The following is a 27,492-nucleotide window of genomic DNA, read 5'->3' as shown; positions in this document are numbered from 1 at the left end:
CACCCTAAGGGTTGGAGGGTTAGTGTGTGCACGTAGTGGGTCTAGTGTGGTATGTGTAGGTGCGTATGTGTCTGCGTGGGTGTGGAGGCCAGTGTTGATGCTGAGTGTCTTTCCTGAGTTGCTCTCAACCTTTCTCCGCCCCCCCAGGACCCCCACCCCCCACCCCCCTGCTCCCCCACCCCCCTGCTCCCCCACCCCCCTGCTCCCCCACCCCCCTGCTTTCCCACCCCCTACCCCACCCCATCCCACCGCACCCCCCAGGGATTTAGATCTTATGTGTGTGAGTGTTTTGTTTGCATGTATTGCAAATATATGTCTAATGCTTTCAGTGGCCAGAAGAGGGTGCCAGATCCCTTGGACCTGGAGTTACAGATAGCTGTGAGGCATCATGGAGGAGTTGGGACTTGAACCTGGCTCCTCTGAAAGAGCAGTTAAGTGTTCTGCATGGCTGAGCCCTCTCTCTCCAGCCCCTCCACTTCTGTATTTAGAGACAGGGTCTTTTGTTGAACAGGAAGCTCACTAATGTGGCTAGGCTGGCTGACCAACCAGCTTCAGAGATCCACCGCTCTCTGGTCTTCATCCTCACCCAGTACTGGGGTTACAGTCATGTGCTGCCATGCCTAGCTTTTTACGTGAGTTCTGGGGTCCCAACTCATGTCCTCATGCTGTGTGAAAGGCACTTTGCCAGCTGAGCCATCTCTTCAGCTCCAAAGTTTCAGGGGGTTCCAGGTAGAAAATCAACCTAGAAACATGACAGTTTGTTTCTTCCACTCCAAAATTTATATTAAAACGTTTTCCTGGTGGCTGGAGAGATGGTTCAGAGGTTAAGAGCACTGACTGTTCTTCCAGAGGTCCTGAGTTCAAATCCCAGCAATCACATGGTGTGGCTCACAACTATCTATAATGTGATCTAATGCCCTCTTCTGGCCTGCAGGTGAGTATGCAGGCACAGCACTGTATACTTAATAAAAAACAAATACATCTTAAACAAACAAACAGAAGCAACAACTAAAAACTCCTAAAACGTTTTCCCTAATCTCATTGCATTGGATAAGTCTCTGCCTTATTAGTCTTATTGTAGGCATCCATGATAAGTTCTATTATTATTATTATTATTATTATTATTATTATTATTATTATTATTATTATTACTACTACTACTATTTATATTTTATTTTATTTTTATTATTATTAATTTATATGAATATGGGTTTGGGTTTTTGTTTGTTTGGTTGGTTAGTTTTGTTTTTGTTTTTTCAAGATAGGATTTCTCTGTGTCACATTGGCTGTCCTGGCCTCTCTTCATAGACAGGGCTGGTCCCAAACTCACAGAGATCCTTCCTGCTTCTGGCTCCCTAAATCTGGGGTTAAAAGCATGCACCACCATGCCTGGCCCACATATGGGTGTTTTACTGGCATGTGTGCCTATGTACCACTTGCATGCCTGGTACCCACTGAGACTAGAAACAGGTCTTGAATTTCCTGGAAATGGAGTTACAGAGGGTAGTGAGCCACCATGTGGGTTCTGAGAGTCAAATCCTGGTCCTCTGGAAGAGCAGACAGTGCTCTTAATCACAGAGCCATCTCTGCAACCCTGTGTTCCTCATCTCAAAGAATGCTTGGGTTAGTTATCTGTTGCTGTGTTAAAAATAAGAAATCTCTCTTAGATGGCCATGGTGACACACACCTTTAGGCCCGACACTCAGGAGGCAGAGGCAGGCAAATCTCTGAGTTGAGGCCAGCCTGATCTACAGAGCTAGTTCCAGGATAGCTAAGGCTACACAGAGAAACCCTGTCTCAGAAAACAAAAATAAATAAATAAATAAATAAATAAATAAATCTGTATATATGTATGCATGCATGCGTGTATGTATTATAAATTTTAAAAAACATCCCATTTTGTGTTTAATAACAAGCACAAGTTTGTGGATGAGTTAAATGGTATTTGGACTCCTCCCTGCCCCTCAAGACAGGATTTCTTTGTGTAGCTTTGGCTGTCCTGGACTCTGTAGACCAGGCTGCTTTTTTTTGTTTTGTTTTGGTTTTTTGAGACAGGGTTTCTCTGTGTAGCCTTGGCTGTCCTAGACTCACTTTGTAGACCAGGCTGGCCTTGAACTCACAGTGATCTACTGCCTCTGCCTCCTGAGTGCTGGGATTACAGGCGTGCGCCACCACCTCCCGCTGATCCAATGCTCTCTTATGGCTTTTGTGGGCATCAGGTACCCATGTAGCGCACATGTGTGCACTCTCATGTAAAACATCCATACATAAACATAAATAAATAGTTTAAATTTAAAGGCAGGAAGTGCTCTTGCATGCTAAAACATAGGCAAACTATGTTACAGCAAAAATCTTGCAATCGAAATAAGGTGTCACGCTTCTTTTTTTTGTTTGTTTTTTGTTTTGTTTTGTTGTTGTTGTTGTTGTTGTTTTTTTTTTTTTGGTTTTTCAAGACAGGGTTTCTCTGTGTAGCCTTGGCCATCCTGGACTCACTTTGTAGACCAGGCTGGCCTCGAACTCACAGTGATCCGCCTGCCTCTGCCTCCCGAGTGCTGGGATTAAAGGCGTGCGCCCCCACGCCTGGCTCTGTCACGCTTCTTGATGCAGCCATTCTCCACATGCATCAGAGTGGTAGTCAGCGCACTTCTCAGTGGTCCTGTAAGACGAGAGTGGAGGGCCTAGAGATATGGCTTCCTGGTTAAGAGCTCTTGTTGCTGGAAGACCTGAGCTCAGTTCCCAGGCAGCAGCTGCCTGTACCTCCAGCTCCCTGGCATGCAACACCCTCATCTAAACTCCAAGGGCAACTGCACTTTTGTGCCCAACCCTACCCCCCTCCCCGCCCCCATAAACATAATTAAAAAGAAAAATAAAACCATTTATAAAAAAGATTCCAACTGCTGGAACATTCCAACTGCCTAGTGATTTTGTACTCACAGTGCAGAACGGGGCATGAGTCATGTTTTGTGGTGACAGTGGTACCAACAGCCACCGCACCACAAGTTATGGAAATATAGCATATACAATTATGCATAGTAAATAGCATTAGTCAATGACACATGGCTATGTCACTGGCTTATACATTTATTGTACTATTTTATTGTTATTTTAGAGTCTGCTCCTTCTACTTACGGGGAAAACGTTGGGGTAAGAGCAGTATGCCTTGTTATAGGAATAGCAGCGTCATATTTAGCTTGTCTCTTCATGCGTCCAGAAGTCACATCAAGTGACTGACTCAATTCTCTTGGTTTGTGTAAGCGCACTCTGTTGTGTTTGCTCAATGACAAAGCCATCTAACCAGAACATCCCCTCGTTGCTAATATAGTGTGACTGCTCATGGTCTGTGTGGAATAGATAACTCCACAGAGACACGATCTCAACTCACAGTCACTGCGTGCTAGAAGGAGGCTGAAAAACTATTACTAGGTACAGGATTTTTTTTTTCATGGAGATTATAAAAACATTCTGAGATTAGTCGTGACAGTCACACAGCTATAAACACTGTATGCCTTATTTTATTTTATTTTTATTATTTATTTTGCTTTGTTTCCTGAGTCAGAGTCTCACTATATAGTCTAGGCTGACTTTCAAACTCACAATCCCCCTGCCTCAGCCTCTGGAGTGCTAGGATTGACAAGTCATTGTATATTTTAAGTGGACAGATTGAATGGTACTTGAATTTACACACACACTCGCACGTGCACATGAGTGCCTGCTCACAGACACACACACACACACACACACAGAGAGAGAGAGAGAGAGAGAGAGAGAGAGAGAGAGAGAGAGAACTGAATTGCTTCAGCATGGTTTGCTCACAGACCGACACCGAGACTCTCCTGTTCATCTCTCCTCACAGGATCCTTTTCATAGTGCTGCCCCAGTGACCAACGACAACATCCGCTTCCCTCCTTGTGGGGCAGTTCCAGAGAAAGAGCCAGGAGGAAAGCAATACCTTTTAGAAGCTGGAAGTTATGTCACTTCCAGTGCATTACATGTGTCAGAGCAAGTCACTAAGTATAGCCTTTACTCAAGGGAGGGATGTTCAGCTCTTCCTTTGAAGGGAGGAATATCAAAGAATTCATGTGCATATTTTTGAACCATCGTGGCTTCTAATGTCGCTCGATGATGTCACGTGGTTTCTATAATCTCTTACTGCGCGTCAATTCTTCTTTATTTCTGAGACAGGGTCTCATGCAGTCCAGGTTGATCTTGAATTTTCAATGTAGCCGAGGAGGGTGAGATCCTGCCCCTCTTGCCCCCACCTTCAAAGTGCTGGGATTGTAGGCACGTGCGGCCACCACAGTAGCCTGCCTTCACCTAACAAGCAAGCGATGGCATCAGACCTAATGTGTTTCGTCCCGTTTGCTGAGCTGTCTCACTGGGTCTCATTCTTTCCTTCCTCACACTTGGAGCTGAGCACACTTGTGGTCAGAAGTGCAAGGGACAAAGTTCCACCTCAGAATCTTTTTTTGTTTTGTTTTTGTTTTTTGTTTCTCTCTTGTTGTTCGAGACAGGGTTTCTCTGTGTGGCCTTGGCTGTCCTGGACTCACTTTGTAGACCAGGCTGGCCTCGAACTCACAGCGATCCTCCTGCTTCTGCCTCTTGAGTGCTGGGATTAAAGGCGTGCGCCACCACCGCCCAGCACCACCTTGGAATTTTTACAAGTGCGTTCTGTACCCAGCATCCCTTTCTCTGTAGCCTGAGCTCTCCTGGGGAAGATTGTCCTTTAGGCCTCTGTCCCTCTCACCGGTCCTATCTGGTCACTGTGAGAGAGATGTTGACTGACAGCCTACAGCTGCAGCGCCTTCGGGACCACTGTCTTCTTGGGAAGCCTCCAGCTACTGACAGAGGAACTGGGTCACTGGGGCTGGGCTGGCTGGCTCCACATGGGGCTCCTCTACAGGGAATCTTCACACCAGCGCCCGGTTGGCTGCCTTAGACTTGCTATAATACTCCTCTTACCAAAGTCCTTCTGTTTACTTCCCGTAGATGTCAGAGCTGAAACATGGCCCGAAGGGTTCCCCTGCCCAGTGCCACATCCTCTCCTTTTATCTTTTTCCAAGTATGTCCTCAAATAAATCTCTTTTGCTTCTAACTCAGTCTTGGCAGTAGCTTCCCGGAGGAGCCGGCTAACACTCGGCTCCAGCGGCCTTTTCCACTTGCCCATTCTCCCGGGCCTTGTGCTCCCTTCCTCTTCCCTTCCTCCAGCTCTCAGAAGCATGCTCTCTCCAGGCTCTCATCCTGTGCCTGGCACACAGGAAATGCAATGACTTTTTGTTTCTGAGTGAATTGCAGGCTTTGAAGCTGGGCACAGCCCGTCCCATTCTCAGAGCGCAGAGCACACAGTGGCGCCTTCTGGGAAAAGCCGGGAGCGCCAGCTTTGAAGGCCAGAGGGAGACAGCATTCGGGCTGATGGAGAGGAAGATTCCGAGGTGGGGAGACTGGGGTTGGGAGAGGGGGAACAGCGCAGCAAGCATCTCCAGGTCCTTCACGTGGCAGGTGTGGCGCACTGTGGTTCCAGCACTTGGGCCCGAGGCAGGAGGATTGATGCAGGTTGCAAGCCAGCTGGGGCTAGCAGTGAGATACGACTCTAAACCATCTCTCAAACAAAATAAAATAAAAGCCCGAAAGATGCAAGTAACAGTGAGTAGCAGAGAAAAGATACATAACCAACACATTGGGAAGAACAGGTAAGGGGTTCAGTTACCCCTAAATTCACCTTTGAGTGCTGACGCAGGCTTTAGGTTTACGTTGAGGAAGAACTGGGATTAAAGGTCCACCTGTCTGAGCAGACCTGCGCACCGTGTGGGAGGCAGCTCACTGTGCAGTTCTGGGCACACACAGGGGTCCAAAAATGCTCTTATTTGTTTGAGACCTAGTTCTCAGGCGAAGATCACTCATGTTCCAAGGTGGAAACTTGGACCGATTATCTACCACCATGGACAATCGCCCTCCTCTGCAGGGTGGTCTGCCCTTCAAGGATCTGCCCTTCCTGAATCTAAAGTGGCTCCAGCATCTGGACATCTCAGGTGTGGCATGTGGAAAAGGGAGCTGAGCTGATGTCAGGTCTTTTTTTTTTTTTTTTTTTTTTAAGATTTATTTATTTTATTTATTGCATATGAGTGCTTGATCTGCAGAAGAGGGTATCAGATCACATTATAGATGGCTGTGAGCCACCATGTGGTTGCTGGGAATTGAACTCTGGACCTCTGGAAGAGCAGGCGGTGCTCTTAACCACTGAGCCATCATCTCTCCAGCCCCCGATGTCAGGTCTTATGACAAAAGAGAATACCACAACTATATCTATCTATCTGTCTATATATTTAAGTCAAATGCCAAAATTCTTCCTGACTTGGCTTGACGTGTCCCTATCCCCTTTTTTCTCTTTCTGCCGCTACCACTTCCTTTACTCCACGCCTTCTTTCTCATCTCTGCAGAGGGGTTAGGCTACCATCCCCCAGGTCAGGGCCAATTTGGAAGCTACGGAGATGGGTCTTATAACACGTGGTAGTCACCACTCACTCCCCTAAAGCAGCCACTGAGCTTCCCCTTCCCAGCGCTGCTCTGCCTCTGCTTTGACTTCCTGGAGAGTGGGATGGGGGCTCAGGGGGTTCTGGGCCCAGCCAGCTCCAATTCCCAGCCTTTAGACTCATTCTGCCCCACTGGGCTTGAGTGCCATGTGGATTTTTACCATCCTTATGGGGCTTCAGCTTCCTTCTTTCCTCTCTCTCTCTCTCTCTCTCTCTCTCTCTCTCTCTCCCTTCTTTCCTATTTTTTAAAACAAGGTCTCGGGCTGGAGCGGTCGCTCAGAGGTTAAGAGCACTGTCTGTTCTTCCAAAGGTCCTGAGTTCAATTCCCAGCAACCACATGGTGGCTCACAACCATCTATAATGAGATCTAGTGCCCTCTTCTGGCCTGCAGGCATACATGCAGGCAGAGCACTGTATACATACTAATAAATAAATCTTTAAACACACACACACACACACACACGCACACGCACACGCACACGCACACGCACACACACACACACACACACACACGGTCTCTCTGTATATCCCTGGCCGTCCTGAAATTCACTCTATAGACCAGGCGGACCTTGAACTCAGAAATCTGGCTGCCTCTGCCTCCCAAGTGCTGGGTTTAAAGATGTGTGTTGCAACGCCCAGCTGTATTTCTTAATCTATATGATGAGTATAAGTATTAACTTCACCGATGGTTAAAAGCTGAATGACACATCAGCTTGGAGACATGGACAGGGCTGAATATAGCCCCCTCCACAATAAAGAGACCCATGTCTTGTGGGGGACATATGATACCTTCTGGGTCCCCAAGAGACCATACTCCAAGAATAAAAGGGATTGCAGACCTGGCCCCCTGAGCCATTTTCTGCTTATTTGGGGACCCTGTCTCTCACATCCTGCTCCAGAGTGTTCGCAGGCCCTACTCTGGCTGTGTGCCCCACCCATCAATCAGGAGTATTGGTGCTGGGCCAGATCTGTGCTTGAAGCCCCAAGGGTCCCAGGGGTCCTGAGTACTCTCTTTGGAGTGTGCCAAGTGTCTTTCCGAGAACCAGGACTTGGGAAGAGTACCAGAATCAATCTTTCTTTCCGAGAAGACTTGGGAACTCCCAGGGTGGGCCCGGGCGCCCCAGCCCTGTCCTCACCTCTTTCACCAGCCCAGGCTGACATCCGTGGCCTCTTGCCAATCTCAGACTTGGGTGTGGTCGCTGTAACTGGGTTGGGAGGACAAGGACAGGTTCTGGGGTTCTCCTCTAAGTCCCTGCGCTCTTTTCTTGCTCCAAAGGAGACACAGCTCACCCTTGACTTCCCTCCTCTACCCTCCATCCTCACTGGCCAAAAAGGCTTTGGCTCCCACAGACCCATCTTTCCAGGCTGGCCTGGGGCAGGTGTCTGGAGAGCGCTGAGGGCAGGATGAGTGGAGGCGTGGGCCCAGCCATGCATCTCTCAGCCAATCAGCAGCCTGCCCGGCCGGTGGATTTGGTTACAAGCCCGATATCACCCCATACACCAGCCTTCCTCCTCCTCCCGCAGCTCCATTCATTGGCCCGGCACCCAGGGCCTGCTGGGCATCGCTTCCGCTCTGCTCCTGCCTCAGCAGCTGCCTCGTGGGCAGCCAAAGGCAGGCATCCAGGGGGCTTTGTCTGATCAGGCTGGACTAGGACAGAATGGGGGTACTGGGGGTTCTGCTGGGGGTGCTGGCTTTCCTAAAGGTTGCTCCAGGGGACTCCCGCACCCTTCACTGGGACAGTACCTCCTGTCACTTGGTCAGGCCCATCCCTGGTAGCCCGCTGGGTTCCCTGAGCTTCTTAGGCAGAGATGACCAAGGCCTGGCGCTATTCCAGGCTCTCTGGGACGCGCACCACAGGCTGCGGGTATGTATCAGGCAGGATGAACCCGACCTCATCACAGCTTTCAGGGCCCTCTGTGCTGGTCAGCCGGCACAGCAATTCTTCATCCACATTCCTGGACCTCAGCTTCAGAGAGCACTGGCCACCCTGCAAAGCCAGTGGGAGGCCTGTCAAGGGTCTGAGGACAATCCAACAGGAGCCAGGAAGAAGAGAGAGACGGGACCGAGTGGAGCACCTGACAGGGAGCATCTTCGAAGGAGGAGAGGCTGGACCATTCCTGGCACGCTGTGGTGTGGAGTTGGGAACTCTGCTGGGAATTCCTCAGAACTGGGTGAGCCACAGGGGTATGGGTGGGTGTCTGGTGTGTGTATATGGGGCCAAGGTTTGGGCTCCAGTCTCAACTCCATTCTCCGGAGCTGTGTCCTTGGAGAAGTGACTTAGATACTTTGAACCTCAACTTTTTAATCTGTAAAATGGGAGTGAGCACGGACACTTAAGTGGTGTCGCAGATGGGAAAGGTCTTACTCAAACCCAGAGTCCTTAAGAATCAGCATCTGGAGCTGGAGAGATGGCTCAGAGGTTAAGAGCACCGGCTGCTCTTCCAAAGGTCCTGAGTTTAATTCCCAGCAACCACAATGGTGGCTCACAACCATCTATAATGAGATCTGGTGCCATGCCATCTGCTGGCATACAGGCATACACCCTGGAAGAATATTGTATCATAATAAATAAATAATTAAAAAAAAAAAAAAAAAAGAATCAGCATCTGAGAGGGACGAGCTGGGGAGAATCCAGGTTCTGTTGTTCTAAGAAGCATGGGGTATGTTAGTGGAAAGAGCCCCAGAGACCTGGCTTCAGATCGCAGCTCAGCACATTCAAGTGTGCAGCTTCTTGCAGCTCCAAGTTCTTTATCTGTAAAATGAAGGGCCACTTCCTTTTTTTGGGGGGGGGGGGAGGGGCTTCTGTGAGCTTGTGGGAAACAGCCATAAAGGGCTGTGGTTGACTTCTGTGTGTCTGTAAGGAATGCTGGTGGAAGAACCTGGCCTGAGTAGGCCAGGATGGCACCTTGGCTACCCAGTGCCTCCCTGTACCAGAGAAAAGATTGTACCCCACTTGCCTGTCATTGCATTACACGGGCTTTCATAACCTCGAGTTTCCTTTGGGTGTGAGCTTGGGAGCTCTGTGAGTCAGCTCTAGTTCTGAAAACTTGTCCACGTGCCGGTGGGCAGGCTCTTCGGCACTAGGAGTAGGCAAAGGAGGCCGCAAGCCTGGATGGTCTTCTCTGAAAACTTTGGAACTGTAAGGGTCCTGTACCCAGGAGACAACTGGCCTGAGGCCATCCGTGGGCCGGGCTGAGAATGTGCATTTGTCGTGCTGGGGAGGCTTAGGCGGTGCACGGTCTCCGGGACCCTGCCCTAGTTTATTTCCTTTCCTCTCCTTGCAGGTATGTTCCATGGCCCCGACCTCTGCTGCCGGGAACACGACCAATGCCCACAAACCATCTCACCCTTGCAATATAACTACGGCATCCGGAACTTCCGATTCCACACCATCTCTCACTGCGAATGTGACGCCAGGTTGGCAGCAGTCAGAGAGTGCCTGGGGCTCAGGGATAGAGCAGAGCTACCCCGGTTCTTGGGTGTAGGCATTAGGAACCCAGAGAGTTCTAGAGATCAGAAGCTGGGGGCCCCATCTTCTCCTGGCACCCACGGTGCAGGTGGGCAAACCGGAGGCTTTGGAGAAAAGTGAATGGTCATCCATCTGGTAGGGAGGGATGCAGAAGATGCCAGAAGGAGCCGGGCATGGTGGTGCACACCTTTAATCCCAGCACTCGGGAGGCAGAGGCAGGCGGATCGCTGTAAGTTCGAGGCCAGCCTGGTCTACAAAGTTAGTCCAGGACAGCCAAGGCTACACAGAGAAACCTTGTCTCGGACAAAAAAGAAGATGCCAGAAGGCTCTCTGGGGTCCTAGGACCTGAATCCTGGTTCTGGGGGGGCAGGTTTCAACAATGCCTGAGGAGCCAGCAGGACTCTATCTCCGACATCATGGGCGTGGCCTTCTTCAACCTGCTGGAGATCCCCTGCTTTGTGCTGAAGGAGCAGGAGGCCTGTGTGGCCTGGCACTGGTGGGGCGGGTATGTGGCTTCTCCACCTACGGCCTTGCCCAGCCAGCAGGTCAACTTGGGCCCCTTAGACCAGGGAGGGAGAGAAGTCTGTTTGTCCCCTTGGAACCATACATTGTCATGCGTGTCCTTTCCTTAGGGCAGGGCCAGGTGGCGGGAGGGGGGCGGGGTTGGGACCTTTCTGGGGTGTATCCCACAACCCAGTAGAATGAGGGATGGGACTGGCAGAGATTTAGTCTGTAGAGATGACTCTGGGGGCTTTGGGAACAGGAATTCTGGGTCATTAATTGCCTCAAATGTCTCCCTTCAGGTGCAGGGCATATGGCTCAGTGCCTCTTGCTCAACTTCAGCCCAGGACCTACTATAACGCCTCCTGGAAAGCTGCGGCCACCTCACTTACACCCAGTCCCCCGAGCCCAGCCCCCAGCAAACACCTCCAGCAGACACAAGCCAGACACCATAGCTCAACCACCACCACTACCCTCCAGACCCCTGCCCGCTCCTCTAGGCCTGAGACGATGCCCAGAAGAGCCCAGCCAGGAGGAGTCCCCCAGCCAGGCCTCCGGGATGGCCCAAAACATCAAGGTGAGCTTAAGCCAGAGCTTCTTTAAGGGGTAGGGTGAGTGGATGTTCTTGCCTCTGTGTGCAAATGTAGGTGTTACCTCTTTGGGGGGATCTAAACACCTCCCAGAGCACCCCAACTTTCTTAATCAGATCCTATGATACCAAGGGGCTTCTGCATTTTGTAAATTGGGCAGTGTCATGCCCTGTGGAGTTTTTCACCTCTCATGACATCAGCTGATAAAGTCACCACCCAGAGAACTGTCAGGCCCTATCCACTCTGCCCTCCAGCTGAACCCCCAGCTCACAAGCTTCACTTTGTTTCCTCAAATGCCGACTGCCAGGGCTAGATGTACCTGGCTGGACGCACCCCGTAGTACAACATTTGTCCACAACACACATGGTCCCAGGTTCCATACTCACACCTAGAAACAAACAACGAAGCCCTCACAATCTACTCTCGGCATGGGGCTTTTTGCACTTGTTGTTTTCCTGTCTGGAGCCCACTCTCTCCCAGACTCAGCTTGGTAGTCTCTGAGTCCAGGAAGCCTTCTTTGGGATCCCCGGACTGTGACTGCAGGTGGGGAGGGGCAGACGAGGAGGAGTTCATTCTATGTGGGGGACATTCTGTGAGACAGAAGAGGATAGTGGTGTAACTAAGCCCCTGTACTGGTGTGTCTCCTGCATGGTGGCAGGCCCAGTTGAGGCCTCCCTGGTGGACTAGGCTTACTTAACTACCGCATCTGCCCCCCAGATGCCCACCGCGTCTGTCGAAGCCTTCGCCACCTGGACCAGTGTGAGCATCAGATCAAGCCGCAGGAGACCAAGTTCCACCTGCCCAACAGTGCCCACACGCCCCTTTTCCATTGCAATTGCACCCGCCGGTGAGACCCGCTGGGTGGGCTTGGGGATGGGCTGCCTGCTGCCAGAACTGTGCAGGGGCAACTGGCAAGGTCCTGGCACAGCCTGAGACTGCATCTGCCCTCAGTCTGGCACGTTTCCTGAGGCTCCACAGCCCACCTGCAGGCACCAACAAAGTCTGGGAGCTCCTGGGTATCACCTGCTTTGAGCTGGCCCCCCAACTCAACTGTGCGGAGGGCAAAGGGTGAGTGATGGCAGAGCCAGGAGGGCTGGGGACTTTGCCAAGGCCTGGGTTTGCCTACATAGAAACTAATTGTGCTCGTGGGACAAACGTCAGGGGGGCTCAAGCTCCATTTGTCATTTTCCCTCTAACCCATGCTGCCCTGGGCCCAGCTCTGCAGCAGGCCTTGGGGGAGGGGATATATGTGCCGGGGCTGTGAAATTTAATTCCTTTTGTTTGTTTGTTTGTTGTCTTTTGTGTTTTTAGTATTTTCGAGACAGAGTTTTCTCTGCATACTGTGTAACAACCCTGACTGTCCTAGACTCAATTTGTAGACCAGGCTGGCCTCGAACTCACAGAGTCGGCCTGTCTCTGCCTCCCAGAGTGCTGGGAGTACAGGCCTGCGCCACTACGCCTGGCTGAGATTTCATTCTTGTATGTCCTGGATAAGTGGATTCGCTCTTCCGACCCTCTTCTTCCTCATCTGTAGAATGGCTATAGGAAAGCCAGGAGTAAGGCACGTGCCTATAATCCCAGTACTTGGGAAACTGAGACTGTACCTTGAAGCCCAGCTGGGAGAGAGAGAGAGCAATTTTAAGGCCAGACTAGGATACACAGGAAGATCCTATCTCAAAAAAATCAGATGACAAGGAAAAAAAAAAAGATTGTAGGAGCCAAAGAAATAGCAGATATGCTGTACATAGCCCAAGATCTGCTGGACACAGAGATAGGGAAACTGACAACCATCCAGTAGGGGAACCTAGGCCGCTGGATACTAGCCTTCGTTAATTCTGCCTCATCTGGGTCTAGCCTTACCCTCTCTGCCTCGCTGCCGACCCTGGCCTCACACCTGCTCTTCTCTACTCTTTAAGATAGGGTGGGATTCTTCTGGCTTTGACCCCTTGTCTCCCCACAGCTGTTCCAGGGACCACAAGGCCATCAGGGTGTCAGCTCCACACTTGCGGAGGCTTCAGCAGAACCGACGCCATTTCTGGGATAAAGGCACAAGTGGGGTTCTGGCACAGCCTCTGGAGCCCCCGGGGACCCCCATGTCCTTGTACAGTCAGTGTCTGCAACTCACCCAAACCATCTGGAGACCCAGTGGACAGAAGAAACTCCGGAGCTCCTGACCTCAGGCCCAGCAGCTTAGGCACCAGCCTGGACCTCCTTCCTGGCGTTGCTATGTCCTGAGAGACTTGGCTTCTTCTTCATGGATGAGCATGCTTCTCAAGGACGCCAGGAGGCTTCATGGAACTAACCTCAAGGCCCCAATGCTGGACCACATCTCCCGCTGTCCTGGACGACCCTGAACTGGTGGCACAACCCCTCTCTGCTGGGATGTGGTGTTTGGGAGGCTATTCTGACACCTCGGGCGGCTTAGACCTAGCCAGGTAACTTTATACACAGATGGAAATGAGGATTAGCTCACTGCAGGGGTCCCAGGAGGTGCTGGAAGCAGGTGCCTGACCCTCCCTGTGGCAAACTTAGCAGGTCTCAAGACCTGCCTCTTCTGGGAGTTCTGGGACTTGGCTGTGAGACCTAAGGCTGCAGGTGGAAAACTAGGGGTACAACAGAAATGCTGGTGTCTGAATGCAGGGATGGGGAGCACGTTCCCAAGTCTCCTCACGGGAGAACCCCTTCTTTTAATAGCTTCCGTGCCCTTCCCGGCCTGAACTAATCTTTCCGTTATAACTAAATTGCAAATCTTTTCTGTGCCCTTGAGGAGTTAGGGCAGGGGACCTCCCTCCTCCACTGTGAGCCTTAGTTCTCTCCTCTCTCAGAGGAGATTTTTGTTGTCTCTCTGAGCCAGTTCATTGCAGCCCAGGCTAGCTTCTGCTATGTACGCAAGTATAGCCCTTGAACTTTTTAATCTACCGCCCTCTGCTGCCAAGTGCTGGGATTGCAGGCATAGGCCATCACTCTCAGCTTCGTGTGGTAACTGGGGATGGAAAGCAGGGCTTCAACCCTTCAGCCTGGGGTTCCTAGGCAAGCACGTTACTGACTAAGTTATACCCCACGCCCCCCTTCCCCAGCTTGAAAAGGGGGGCTGTAGACAGGAACTACCTCATAGGGATGCTGAGGAGTAAACGAATTAATAACCCCGCCTCCACACACACACCCTCTGATACACAGCCAGACTGAGCTTTGCTGGCTCTGCTCTGGAGGCGCTGGCGGAACCTCTTAGGGGGGCTTTCAGTTTGCCTATCTGAAAAATGGTTCTAAGAATGGCACTGGACACACGGGATTGCAGTGGAGATTAAAGGAGACGGCATGTTTCCGTATACAGCTGGTGCCTAATATATGTCAGTTCTATCAGTCCCTCACATCTTTAATTCCTAGCATCCCCGTCCGCAGGCTGCTAACAAGTCAGGAAGGAGCCGGGAGTAAAGCTGGAGAGTTTAATTCCTAATGGATGGATGACCTCCAGGATTGGAACAGTCACTTCCCCCACCCCCAACGTCCCAGACCGGGGGGGTGGGGGTGAGGGCCCAGGCGAGGCTTTGCTGATTGTCACAGTTGAGGTGGTGCCAGGACTGAGTTTGGGGAACCCCGGTTGGCCACTCCTGGCCAAGACAGAGTGGCAGGTGTGGTTAACGGCTGGAGCAGCAGCAAGAGAGAGAGGCAGGCAGGTTTGTGAAAGAGAGGCAAAAGGAGGCTGTTCCCCTGGGGGGCGCCTATCTGCCTACCCACATCAGGGCCCCAGTCCCCCTTCCTCTAGCCCAAGTCGGCCCTGGGGGCTGGGAGACAGGCTGTTAGGGTCAAGGGCCTCCTGGTCAGGGCCCCAGGAGCCTCCACCACCGGGGTCTACAGTCTCCAGGCGCAAGGCTGGAAGCAAGCCCAGGCTTTGAGGCACGGCTGGTGGGAAGGCCCAGGGGCCAGGCAGCCCAGAGGGTCCCTCCTCACTACTACCTCGGCTGCCACTACTGTGACCCCTGTCAGGGGCTACGCGAGGCAGCTGGCGGCTCTGGGGGGAGGGACTACGGCTGCCACCACGACGTTCACGGGATGAGGGACGGAGAGCCAGACTTGGGAAGCGGGCTAGGCCCGGGCTGCGGCTACGGTGTCGCTTGGACTTGCCAGGGCTGGGGCTGCGGGACTTGGGTGCCAGAAGCTCCAGGGTGCTGTCATCCTCCCCCTCGGAGCTGGTGCCTGAGCTGTCTGTGCTGCTGCTGGCCGATTCTGAGGTAGGCAGCGAGATCTAGAGGGAACACTGGCCGCTGGAGCAACCCCAGGATCTAGCCTGCCCACTCCCTCCCTGTCATGTTGGCAGACGCAGTGAGGGGGGCGGGGCTCAGAGGTCTGAATGTGGATGATGTGACATTTGGCTGGGACTTCTTGGCCTGCTTTGGCCCTAGGGTCTGATCCATTTACCTGAAAGGGTTCGGTGACGCCGATGAGGATGCTGTGGTGGTGGCTATAGTAACCTAAGATGAAGTCTCCATGGCCTTTGGGCAGTGATTCTTCACTGAAGGTCACCTGGGTGGACACAGGGGTAGAGGCCCAAGCTGGGGCCAGGGGGGCAGCCTCAGGACTCCCCCCCACCCCGGAAGCAGAATCCTGGTGCCCCTCCCCTTCATGTAAGTACCTGGTAAACAGTCCCATCTGCTTCTTCATGTTTGGCCCAGACATAAGCCACGTAGTCCTTGCAGTGGCGGAAACCCACCTAGGGAAAGAGGAACCGGGGTTGTGGTACCCCAATACTAGCTCGTGGTACTCCTTCCTTGTGAGCCCCAAGATTCTTGCCCTTCTCACCCGGTACAAGCCGATCCAGTCCCAGGAGCTTCGGGCAAACACTGTCTCCACGCGGTACCTCACCACAGCCTGCTCCGGCCGGACCCACTCGTCAGCTACCTCCAGCCGCACCAGAGGCACATCATCCCTGAAGGCAAACTGCCCAAGCAAGGCAGGGACAGAGGACGATCTGTCAGAGGAGACCCTCGGGCATCCCACATACCTAGGGGGCTCTTGGGTAATGACCCATGCTTGTAAGACTAGAGGCTGAGGCAGGGGGATTGATCATTTGAGTATAGCCTTAGGCAACACAGCAAGGTCTAGGCCAGTATGGGCTATATAGTGAAACATTGTTCCAAAAACATGGTAAAAACCCAACCAACAGAAGTTCCTGCCTCCAATCTGGGCTCTCCTCCTTAGGACGTCATTGGAACACGTCTCTGAAGCCAGCCAGGCTTAGATTTGGCCTTGGCTTAGCCACTGTCAGGTTATAAAATGGACAACTTCCTTGGCTTTTTCTGCACAGCAGGCCCCTTGTCTGTAAACTCGGAGGCGCTTGTTTAGTTTTAATTTAAATAAATTTTTTTGCTTTATGTGTATAAGTGTTTTGCCTGAATGTGTCTGTGCATTATGTGTGTGCCTGGAGCCTGGGCCTGGAGCTACAGGTGGTTGTCAGCTGCCATGTGGATGCTGGGGATTTGAACTCAGGACCTCTGGAAGAGCAGCCAGTTAATGCTCTTAACCTCTGAGCCATCTCTCCAGTGCTTTAAGGCTCTTGTTTTACGCCTAGGACTATACTACTGGTTCCCTGAAATGTAATTTGTAACGTATTTCACCAACTTCCCACCTTAGGTGCTCACAAAATAGTTTGCCTAAAACAATAGCAAGGGAGATAGGTAAAGCCGTGTGGTGCACAGGGCTCTGGGTTAAGTTCAATTTCCTAGAGCCAACAAGAGTCCAGAAACGGGTGGCTGGAAATCTCAATTCATTTTCTAGTTGTTACATTGCTGTGTGTGACCTGGGACATCCCCAAACTCAGTTCCCCCATCTGAATCTTACTTTTTTTTAAAAAAAAAAATATTTATTTATTTATTGTATATGTATACAGTGTCCTGCCTGTTTGTACACCCGCAGGCCAGAAGAGGACATCAGATGACATTATAGATGGCTGTGAGCCACCATGTGGTTGCTGGGAATTGAACTCAGGACCTCTAGAAGAGCAGTCAGCGCTCATAACCCCTGAGCCATCTCTCCAGCCCCTGCATCTTACTTTTAAAGGCCACTAATAACTACCTTGTCGTCAGTCCATGGAGATGAATTATAATCTCGAGTGTTTTCCCCGGGGGACCAGCTGGGACAAGCAGGGAGTCACCTGGATAGATGGAGTTTCTGCAGTGGCAAGCAGCCAGAGTCCTGGCCACCTGTGTCCCTAAGGAGGCGCTCAGGTGGTGCCAGGCTCAGGCCTTTGTCTGATCCCTGTTGATCTGGTTTCAGGTTTCTTTCCCTCGGCTTCTGAACCTGCCTGTTCCAGAACAAACCAGTACATTCTTTCCCTGTCCTAGGTTCCTAACAGAAGGGTGCGTTGTAATGTGCTGCAAGGCTTTTCAAGGTCAAAATCCCTGTTGAGGCATGGTCATATGGTACACAACCATAGTCCTCAAGTACAGGCTGGAGGATCGGATTCTAGAATGGTCTTTTGTTGGATGGCTAACCAGGTTACAAGGGACTCTGTTCTCAAAAAGGCAAGAGAAACCAAAACGAACAAAAAAGATGCCCAATCAACCAAAAAATAAAGCCCATGAGATGGCTCCGTGGGTAAAGAGGTTAACCCTCAGGATAACCTCAGTTTAATCCCTGGAATCTACATTTGGAAAGAGAGAACCAACTCCCAAAAGTTGGCCTCTAAATTCTTTCATATAACCTGTGCATATAAGTAAATATAATTAAAAAAAAAAAAAGAAAACAAAACAAAAAGTGCCAGGCGCAGTGGCACATGCCTGTAATCCCAGCACTCAGAGAGACAGAGGCAGGAGGATATCTGTGACTTCGAGGCCAGCTTGGTCTACAAAGTGAGTCCAGGACAGCCCAGGCTACACAGAGAAACCCTATCTGGAAAAACTAAAAACTAAAAAAAGAAAAACTGAAAACTAAACTCCTCCCTACCCTCCCAAAAGATATATATATATATATATATACACACACACACACACACACACACGCACACGCACACGCACACGCGCACACGCGCACACGCACACACACACACACACACATACATATATATGAAGAACAAGGGCAAAGGGGCTGAGAGATGGCTCAGTGGTTAAAGAGCACTGGCTGCTCCTCCTGAGGGCACAGGATCCATTCCCAGAACACACACGGTGGCTCACACCCGTCCAGTTTCAGAGGCTCTAATGCCCTCTCCTGGCCTCCACAGGCTCGAGGTACACAGAAACAAAAGGCCTATATGCACAAGATAAACAGCCTGAGTTTCTCCCACCAGTAAAGTAGGGAGGAGACGTGTGAGGCCCCAGGCAGTCAAGGCGACAGTGTATGTAAAGGGTCCTGCACGCGGCCCGATGTGTGGTAGAAATCAAGTAAGTGATCTGCGGTTTTAGAGACAGAGTCTCCGTGTACTCCAGGGAGGCCTGGAACTCACTGCATCATTCAGACTAGATCTTAAGTTGGAATTCTCCCGCCTTAGCCTCCAACGTGCTGCAATTAGAGAGATGCGCTAACATATTTAGTTTAGTAAGTAATTAAAAAAAATTTTTTTTTGGCCGGGTGTGGTGGCGCATGCCTTTAATCCCAGCACTCGGGAGGCAGAGGCAGGTGGATTGCTGTGAGTTCGAGGCCAGCCTGGCCTACAAACCAAGTCCAGGACAGCCCAGGCTACACAGAGAAACCCTGTCTCAAAAAAAAAATTTTTTTTTTGACCCGAAGTCTCATCCTGTGGCCCTGGCTAGACTTGAACTTTTGAACCATTGGCTTCACCATTCTGCATCCTGGAATTACATGGGGTAGGCCACCAGCCTCAGCGTCTAGTGACTTTTTTAAAAGTTATTTTCTTTTCCTCATAGCTTTCATTTGTTTATTTTTTTTTCTCAATGCTGGGGCTTAACCCAGTGTCTTGCCCATGCTTGGGAAGCCCCAGGGACACACTTTCCTGTCCACCACAGGAAGGACAGGACAGTGGCAAGGTGAGGTCCCTGATTAAGGGCCAGGGTGTGGTAGCACATGCCTAAAACCCTAACACTTGGGAAGCTGAGGCAGGGGGATCATGAGCTTGAAGGAATCTAGGACACAGCAAAGGGCAATCTAAAGGCAACAATGACAAAAGCTCCCACAGGGTCCCTGTCCCAGAGTTCCCAGGAGGCCAGCCTCCAGCCTCCATCCCCAGCTGAATATTGGCTTAAGTCCCATAGACAGGCCACGTGACAAAGCTACTATGAGACACATTCTTTGGCCTACAGGGCTCCTTCTTATCAGACCAAGAGATCCAGGAAACACAGCTTAGGTTTCAAGGTCAGGAGCATGGGGTCCACCCTGTTCTGCTTCTGCCACGGGACCTTTATGTGACTTGGGGCACACGGCCACCTCAGTAGAACCCTGAGATTACCCATAGTAAACCAGAGAGTGAGATTATATTGTCCCCCAAATAGGCTCTGGCACTCGAGAGCTGCCTTCCTGTGTTTGGCAAGTAAGAACCTCAGTTCCGAATACATTGAAGGGACCCCTGAGCATCCCAGGTGTGTTTGATTCTCCTGGTAGACATTAAACCCAAGGATGTTCAAGTCCCTCATGTAAAACAGTACATAGTATGTGTATGTAATGTATATCCCTCTATGTATTTTAACTCATTTCTAGATTACTCATGATACTTAATATAGTGCAAATGTCATGAAAGTAACTGCTATACTGTACTGTCTAAGGAGAATGACAAGAAAAAAGTCTATATATAATCAATACAGGCACATTTTGTTTTTGTTTCTGTTTTTTTGTTTGTTTGTTTTTTTCTTTTTTTTTTTCTTTTTCTTTTAGTTTTTTGAGACAGGGTTTCTCTGTGTAGCAGCTGTGGCTGTCCTGGAACTTGCTCTGTAGTCCAGGCTGGCCTCAGACTCACAGAGATCTGCCTGCTTCTGCCTCCCAAGTGTTGGGATTAAAGGCATGTGCCACCACTGCCTAGCCAGACACATTAAAAAAAATAATTTTACAATTATTTTTATAATTCTGTGTGTGTGTGTGTGTGTGTGTGTATGTGTGTGTGTGTGTGTATGTGTGTGTGTGTAGTGGGTGTATGTGCATGGGTGTGGGTGCCCACAGGGGCTGGAGGCATCAGATCTCCTGGATCTGGAATTAGAGTTGATTGTACGATGCCACCTATGGGTGTCGGAAACCTCAGTCTTCTACAAGAGCAATAAGTTCTGTTAGCTGCTGAACCGTCTCTCTGGTCCCCAGACATGGAGACTTGACACTAAAGCTAAAGCAACTATTTTGAGTTTGGTGCTGTGAGAGGACCCAGGACCTTGTACACGTGCTGGCGTATATGGGCAAGCGGTCTGCCAACTGGTATGTGCACAGCCTGGCTTTATTTTGGTTTTTTTTTTTTAATCTTTCTCCTCTTTCTCATCACTGTCCCCATTTCATAATGCCTTCCATATCATAATGTGCTAAATGTTCAATAAATTAATAATGAATGCATTTCACCTGGTCTTTGAGTAAATATTTTGACTTTGCTCGTCTAATTACATATGTGATTTTTTTTTTCTTTTTGAGACAGGGTTTCATATAACACAGACTGGGCCTCAGACTCACTACAGCCTGGTCTTGAACTCTTGATTCTCCGGCTTCCAAATTCAAATTTTAACTTGTTGCCCTGAACATTTCTTGGAAAGAGGAAGTCAGCTGTAGATGTTGGAAAGATATGAGTTCTTCAATCAAACTGTCTTGGGTTCAAATCCATCTTTTTCCTCTTACTAACTGTGCGGCCCTGGGCCAGGGAGGCTGTGTGACAATCTCATCTGAAAAATGGGGATTTATAACCCCACTCCCTCCTTGTTTGAAAAAAATAATAAAAAGGATGCTGTTAAGGACAGCTGGAAAAGGTCACTGATGGGCAGAGACCGGGCCAAGGAACATCACGAGAGGAGAATGAGGCCAGGACTCACCTGCAGCGTGAACTGGGCAACCACAGGCTTGTGGTCACTGACAGTGTATTCCATGTGGCTACGGTAGCTGTGCTGGGTCACCTGGAGCTGGTGACTCTCTCGTCCTGAGGGGCTGGGACCTCCACTCGGAGCCTTGACCTTCCACAGAATACGGTCTGTCCAGGCTGGCTTCCGCTTCTTGGCACTGCAATAAGAGAGTGAGGAGGGGTTGGGGGGGGTGTCAAAGCACAGCCTGAGCTTTGTCTTCTGCCCCAATGCCCCGAGGCCCCCTCCCCCTCAGCCCACCCCATCTCATGGCTTACCTGGTATCATATTTGTTGGTACCCACATCAAACTTGAAAGTGGGAGCAAAGTTAAGGGGCCCTTCCTGGAAACCTTTCAAGATAGGCCAAGTGCTCTTGGCCATGTTGAGCTGTGGGAATCCAGAAAGGCAGAAGGACAGTGTGGGCCTTGCAGCGTCCAGAGACGGGGTGGGACAGATGAGGGCCAGGGTGGAAACAGATGAGGTGCGGCTTGAGTTCAGGGTTGGGGGGGGGGGAGTAGGTAGGGTTCCTACCTGGTCCTTCTCCCAGAGTTGGTGGAGCTGGTCGCTGTCTATGGCAAACTTGACGAAGTGTAGGTCGTAGCTTTCAATACGGAAGTTCAGGTCCCCAAACCAGAACACAAGGCTGCTCCAGGAGGGGAGGGGGAGGAAGGTGTCAGTGGGTCCATGGGTGCAAAGGCTCAATCTAGATTCTTCCTGGCACCCATCCAACCCCCATAGCATGGGACCTCTTGAGTTGCCAATGGGTAGGGGCTGCCGGAGCCTTCAGACAGCCAAGGGAATGGAAGAAAATGAGATGGAGGCGTAATAGGGTCTAGAGAAATTAGGTTAGGACCCTCAGCAAGAAGGGGGAGACCTCTCAGCAAATCTCCACCTTGCAGGATCCACCCCTCCCCCACTAACCTGCTCTCTGCTTTGGTTTTCCTATCATTAGTACGAATGGGTCACTCACACCAGTCAGTAGGCCCACCTCTCCGTACCACCCACCCAGCCCGGCACTTTGCACCCCACCACTTACTCATGATCCAGGATGCCATGTGCACCGGGTCCCTGGAATTGCTGGAGGCTGAGGATAGTTTGAAAGTTATCCTTGCGCTGCTCCGCCTTGTCCATGTGTGCGGGCAAGTGGCAGTTTAGGAAGCACAGCATGTGCCCAAAGGCTGCTAGGCGCACACTCACTCCACCCTTGTTACCCTAGGGGCGAGGTTTGACAGGTCACGGGCCCAACCCGGGCCAGAAGGTCAGGCCGAGCATAATACAGGCAGGTGGGGAAAAGAGGAAGCTTATGCTTCAGCGAGGGTTGGGTTCTAAGGAAAGAAATGGCATGCTGGGACAGGGAGGAGCGGGAGCGGGGGACGGTCTAAAGGAATGGGGTGCAGTGATGGATGGTGTTTGGGTTGGGGCAGGTCTCGGGGTAAAGGATGCAAGCATGAGGTCCACTCCCACGCTCACCCAGTAGCCACCCAGGCCAGTCCGAGTACAGTCTGTCTGCACATCGCGCAGGAAAGGCAGGTGGTAGTACTTGGCAAACAGCAGCAGGATAACACCCTGCATCCTCACGGTGCTCACCTGTAGTGGGTGGGGGTGGGGGTGGAGGGGAGGCCTGCTGGGGGTGCTCCACGCACAGCTCCCCCCCCCCCATCCTCTGTCTCTGCCTCCTTCCAACCATCTCCGTAACCGGGCAGAAGAGAGTAGACCCAGCAATCGCTCCCAGAGACGGGAGCAGGAGATCCGAAAGCATCCCTGCTGCTCACGAAGGGTGTTGGGTGTTGTTACCAGCACGAAATTGAAGGGCCCCAGCGTGTCCATGAAGAGCTCGCTCCACTGATCCGTGAAGAGAGCGTCCTTGAGCCGCTTGTTGATCATGGAGTTGACTTCTTGTAATCTGGGAAGGTGAGGAGGAAGCGGAAGAGCAGCGGGATTGGAGGGGCTACTTTAGAGAAATCCCTTCTACGGGCCAAAAAAAAAAAAAAAAAAAAAAAAAAACACCGCTCCGGAAGGGGTCCGCCCGCCCACACCGCTCCTCACCCTATGGCAATCATATCTGCACCATCACTGTCGTGGCCACCACCCAGGTGAAGGAGCGTGGTGACATCGTCAGGGGGCATGGCAGTCCCCACATTCCATGTAACCACAGTGATCCTGGAGGCAGGCACATAGGAGGCTTTACTGCTGGGTACCATTTCTGCCCCGCCCACCCCGTTTTCTCTCTCTCACACGGCTCTCTCTGCGGGAGGTAAACCTAGGCAGGTAAAGATGTAAGGACCCTTAGAACAGACCCAAAGTGGGCCTAACATCTCTAACTACCTCCCCGGAGAGATAAACCGAAGGAGAAACAAATCTCTTAGCAATTTTAGGGTCCTAGCAGCACCCCACCCCCGGGGATAAATTCTCAGAGACATAAACCAAGTTAAATGCCCCATCACCCTGGAAGAATGGTCAGTCTCTGCTTTCAAGCCCCAGGAACTTTTCACGAGGGAGAGCCTCTTACCGGAATCCGGGGTCGTTCTTGCAGGTAGGCTGAGCTGACCAAGAGGAGGTTGGTGAGGTGGTGACAGAGGCTGGGCTTTCTTGTGCCTGTAGGTTAGGGCTTGGGCACCTGCCAGGCCCTGCACCCTGGGTGACAGGTTTTGAGTGTGCCATCTCAGGGGCTGGGGGCACACAGGGAGAGCGGTTTCGGGAACGACTTGGGGAGCGGCTCGGAGACCGAGGTGGCTTGGGCAGAGGTGGTGGCACAGTCTGGCTTGAAAGGGTTCCTGGCCGAAAGGTAGGGGACAGAAGTCCAGGGGAGCGGCTGCCAGGCTCTGGAAGGCCTGGGCTTACATCCAAGGGTAGGGTCTGTGGTGGCGGAGGCAGGACAGAATCCTCCGGGCTGTGGCGCGGAGCCTCTGGTCGGGCGCGGAAGGAGGGGGAAAGCCTGGGATCTGAGGAAGCTTGTGCTTTGGGCGGAGAGGCGGCAGGGCCAGCTGCCTGCTTTGGAGTATGGAGACACCCCTCGACAGGGGGAATAGGCCTGGGGACTGAGGCATCCTTCTGTCTGTCTGGCAACTGTCTCTCAGAAGCTGGGGCAGATGTCACAGATGCTGGAGCCAGAATCTGTTCCTGAGAGGGTGACAGAACAGGGCTGGGCACCGGGGAAGGACTGGAAGGGGACTGCAACGGCTGCTCCTGAGAGGCCAGGGACAGGCTCAGGCTCGAAGCTGCCAGAGCTGGCGTAGGTCCCACAGAGGTGGGTGACAACTGTTTCTGGTCCCTGGAAGTTGGAGATAGGATGGGGCTTAGGGGAACCGGAGGAGGCCTTGGCATGGCGGAGGCAGATATTACTAGCTGCCCCAGAGACTTTGGAGCCAGGATTGAGACTGAACTGGCTGGTGGAGGCTTTGGTCCTGCAGACGCGGATACCACCAGCTGGCCCACAGACGTGGAAGCCAGGTTGGAGCTGCGATGGCCTGGAGGTCTTTTCTGCTCTCCAGGGGTGGTGAGTGGCGCTAGGCTGGGTCGGGGACATGATAAAGCCAGTCTCGGCCTCTCTGAGGGAGGTGACACAGCTGCTCGCGGTCCCACGGGTGCCAGAGCCAACCTTGGTTCCGAGGGTACTGGGCCTGTGTTCTTTGCTGGAAGCTGAAAACTTGAGTTCACCTTGTAGAGGACAAATCAATGACTCAGAATGACTTCTACCAAGGGTTTGAGTCTCCACTTCCATTTAGAGCCCAGGAGACCCATACAGCTAAGAAGAACACTGTTGAGCTCGCTTCAAACCCACAGCAGTTTCTTTCTCAGTAGAGCCAGGGTACAAAAACCATGTTTCCATGTTAAACTTGAAAATCTTTTTTTTTTTTTTTTTTTTTTTTTGAGACAGGGTTTCTCTGTGTGGCCTTGGCTGTCCTGGACTCACTTTGTAGACCAGGCTGGCCTGGAACTCACAATGATCCATCCGCTTACCTCTGCCTCCCAAGTGCTGGGATTAAAGGCGTGCACTACCACACCCGGCTTGAAAACACTTTTTTTTTTTTCACAAATGGACAGACTGCATCCCCAAAGGGAGTGAGTGAAACATGAGTTTGAGCCTGAGGGCTCGCCTGGTCTTCCTGGCTACCACCTACTCTCTCTCTACTCTGACAAGCTCCCAGAGCAGTGCTCTCTGTAGCCCCCGCAGCTCCTCTTACAGAGGGCTGCAGACTCCGCACCCCAAGTCTGTCCATGTGGCTGTGGGAATACAGGGTCCGGTCTGCTGAAAGCATGTCCCCCCCCCCCCAGCGTCAATAGTCCTTAGATGCCCCTCACACAGCACACACCACCACCCAGATCCCTTGGTCATAGCCCTGACTGTGCTGATATGGTCCCTGTGCACCATGCGGGGTCAAGAGCTGGCAACTGAGGCTGTCATATGTAGTCCCATGCCAGCTGTGCGATTTTAGGCAAATGTCCCACGGCCCACAGCCTGTTTTCCATCTGTAAAACAAAAGGACTTTGGAAGAGTCCCTGACCATACTACACCCTAAGGTAGGGGTGTGTGTGTGTGTGTGTGTGTGTGTGTGTGTGTGTGTGTGTGTGTGTGTCCTGGGCAAGGGGCCCATACTTTGAGCCTTCCACTTCCTGAAATTCCCTGAGCACTGGGAAGCGAGCCCACCCTCAGCCAGCCGTGTGGTCTGACGCCACGCCTCTCTGTGCCCAGGCACTACGGCTCTTATCTTGCCTGTCTTCTCCCCATCTGTGAGGACAGGCAAATAGGCAACCCTTTATACCTGGCAGGTGGAAGGACACCCGCCTTGTCCATCCTGTTTATGAAGTCCCCAGTCTCCAGAGGCCATGAGAAAGTGTCCTTTGCCAGGTAGGACAGGAGAAGGTCTGTGCGCGCCCCAGGGTGGCCCCATCCTGCTCGGGAGCCGCAGTTCTATCTCTGTCCTCGTCCTTCTCGGTTCAGAGAACCTGAAACTCTACCTCCCCCTCCCCCCTCCCCTCTGCCCCGCTCCCCCCTCGAACTCCGCTCTTGAGGGGCTGCATTTTGAACGCTCTCCTTGTCTCCGAGAGTCCCACTGTGTGCCCCCTCCCCCTCAACCACCACACCGCCTCCAGCGCTAACAACTTAGACATCCCAGATGTCACAGCTCCAGTCTTCCCATGCAAGCCCCGTCATTTTGCATTGGCTCAGAGAAGACAAGCAACTTGCCCAAGGTCACACAGCAAAGCTGGAAAACAGCTGGGTCCCCTGACAACCATCCAGAGTGTTTCTCGAGGGGAGCTCCTGGCCATGGCTGATTCCATTTCTCCATGGGCATCCCATCACTGCCCCTCCAGGGTGACCTTTTTTTTTTTGGCCCAGCCTCTGCTTGGTGGGCACAGAAAAGTGCCAGTCCTTTAGCCAGGGGGCACCAGGCTCTGTGTGCCCCATCTGTGTGATGGGGAAGTGTGAGACTAGGGATGAGGAATCCAGGGACTAGGGTTCGGGATCTCTTACCTTTGAAGGTGCCCCAGTTTGCAAAACCCCATGGGTCCCAGGCAAGGGTCCCAGACCAGTCCTGGTCCCTGGCCTGGCACTACCACTGCTGCTCTGGCCCTCCATGTCTGCAGCCCCCGGCAGCCCAGCCTGGCTCCCTTGGGTTCTGGCTCCAGCTCCTCAGCTCCCGGGAACCAGTGATGTCATCAACCATTTCAACCTGCTGAGAATTTAAAGGCGCAGGCACCCACTTCCCATAGTAAGGTGGCCAGGGTTAAGTGGCTACCCCCTAGGAACACTTGAAGCTGGCTGCTGATGCCAGAACATCCAGGGCAATAGAAGCACTCATCAGCCTGGCCCTAGTCCCTGCTGGATGCTGGAGGAGACCCCCCCCCAACTCCCCCATCTGATCCACCCTCCAGATAATAGGCTAGACCCACCCTTGCTCCAGGGAGGAGCACAGGCACACCTGCAGATAATACCTGGACAGGTAGTTCAGAGGTCAGCAGCCTCTCCTCCAGGGCCTTGGGGACACCTGCCTTGCCCTGTCATTTTCCTGCCTTTCTGTTTAGCTCAGGCCTTGTCTCGGCCCCCACCCTGGCCCCATTTTTTTCTCTTTCTTTTTTTTTCTAATTTTTCTTTTATTAATTTATTCCTATTACATCTCAATGGTTATCCCATCCCTTGTATCCTCCCATTCCTTCCTCCCTCCCATTTTCCCCTTACTCCCCTCCCCTATGACTGTGACTGAGGGGGACCTCCTCCCCCTGTATATGCTCATAGGGTATCAAGTCTCTTCTTGGTCTTGGCCCCATTTTTAAGCCTTGGGCCAGCTCCCACTCCTCCACCCCATCTTTGCCTGGCACTATTCTTTCCATACTCAAACCAGACAGCCAGACTCCTTCCACCGGAGTCTCCTCCCTGTCCGCCCCAGCTCCTCCTCTTCTGCAGACAGTGCACTGCCCTCAGCTGTCCCCCCA

The 27,492-nt window shown here is 51.9% G+C and overlaps 2 protein-coding genes across 2 annotated transcripts; one reads left to right on the top strand and one right to left on the bottom strand.

The window, feature by feature from the left end:
• Positions 1-8,042: 8,042 nt before the first annotated feature.
• Positions 8,043-14,414, top strand: PLA2G3 (phospholipase A2 group III). The gene is made up of 7 exons (XM_084797652.1): positions 8,043-8,699; positions 9,813-9,945; positions 10,368-10,502; positions 10,801-11,075; positions 11,806-11,935; positions 12,040-12,156; positions 13,049-14,414. The coding sequence occupies exons 1-7, from the start codon at positions 8,186-8,188 to the stop codon at positions 13,260-13,262; spliced, it is 1,518 nt and encodes a 505-aa protein (XP_084653778.1). The 5' UTR covers positions 8,043-8,185; the 3' UTR covers positions 13,263-14,414.
• Positions 14,415-14,517: 103 nt separating this feature from the next.
• Positions 14,518-26,697, bottom strand: INPP5J (inositol polyphosphate-5-phosphatase J). Its single transcript, XM_084797651.1, has 13 exons — positions 26,534-26,697; positions 23,567-24,714; positions 23,104-23,217; positions 22,852-22,960; positions 22,528-22,644; positions 22,094-22,269; positions 21,589-21,700; positions 21,335-21,444; positions 21,033-21,216; positions 15,886-16,023; positions 15,719-15,796; positions 15,505-15,609; positions 14,518-15,331 (listed from the first exon to the last, which is right to left on the bottom strand). Exons 1-13 carry the CDS (start codon positions 26,636-26,638, stop codon positions 14,825-14,827), a joined length of 3,003 nt encoding a protein of 1,000 aa, XP_084653777.1. The 5' UTR covers positions 26,639-26,697; the 3' UTR covers positions 14,518-14,824.
• Between the last annotated feature and the right edge of the window lie 795 nt (positions 26,698-27,492).

The sequence above is a fragment of the Acomys minous genome, assembly GCF_964271855.1.
Source record: "Acomys minous genome assembly, chromosome: 10".
Lineage (NCBI taxonomy): Eukaryota > Metazoa > Chordata > Mammalia > Rodentia > Muridae > Acomys > Acomys minous.
The sequence above is the reverse complement of the archived record's forward strand: the minus strand, read 5'-3'. Positions and strand labels throughout refer to the sequence as shown.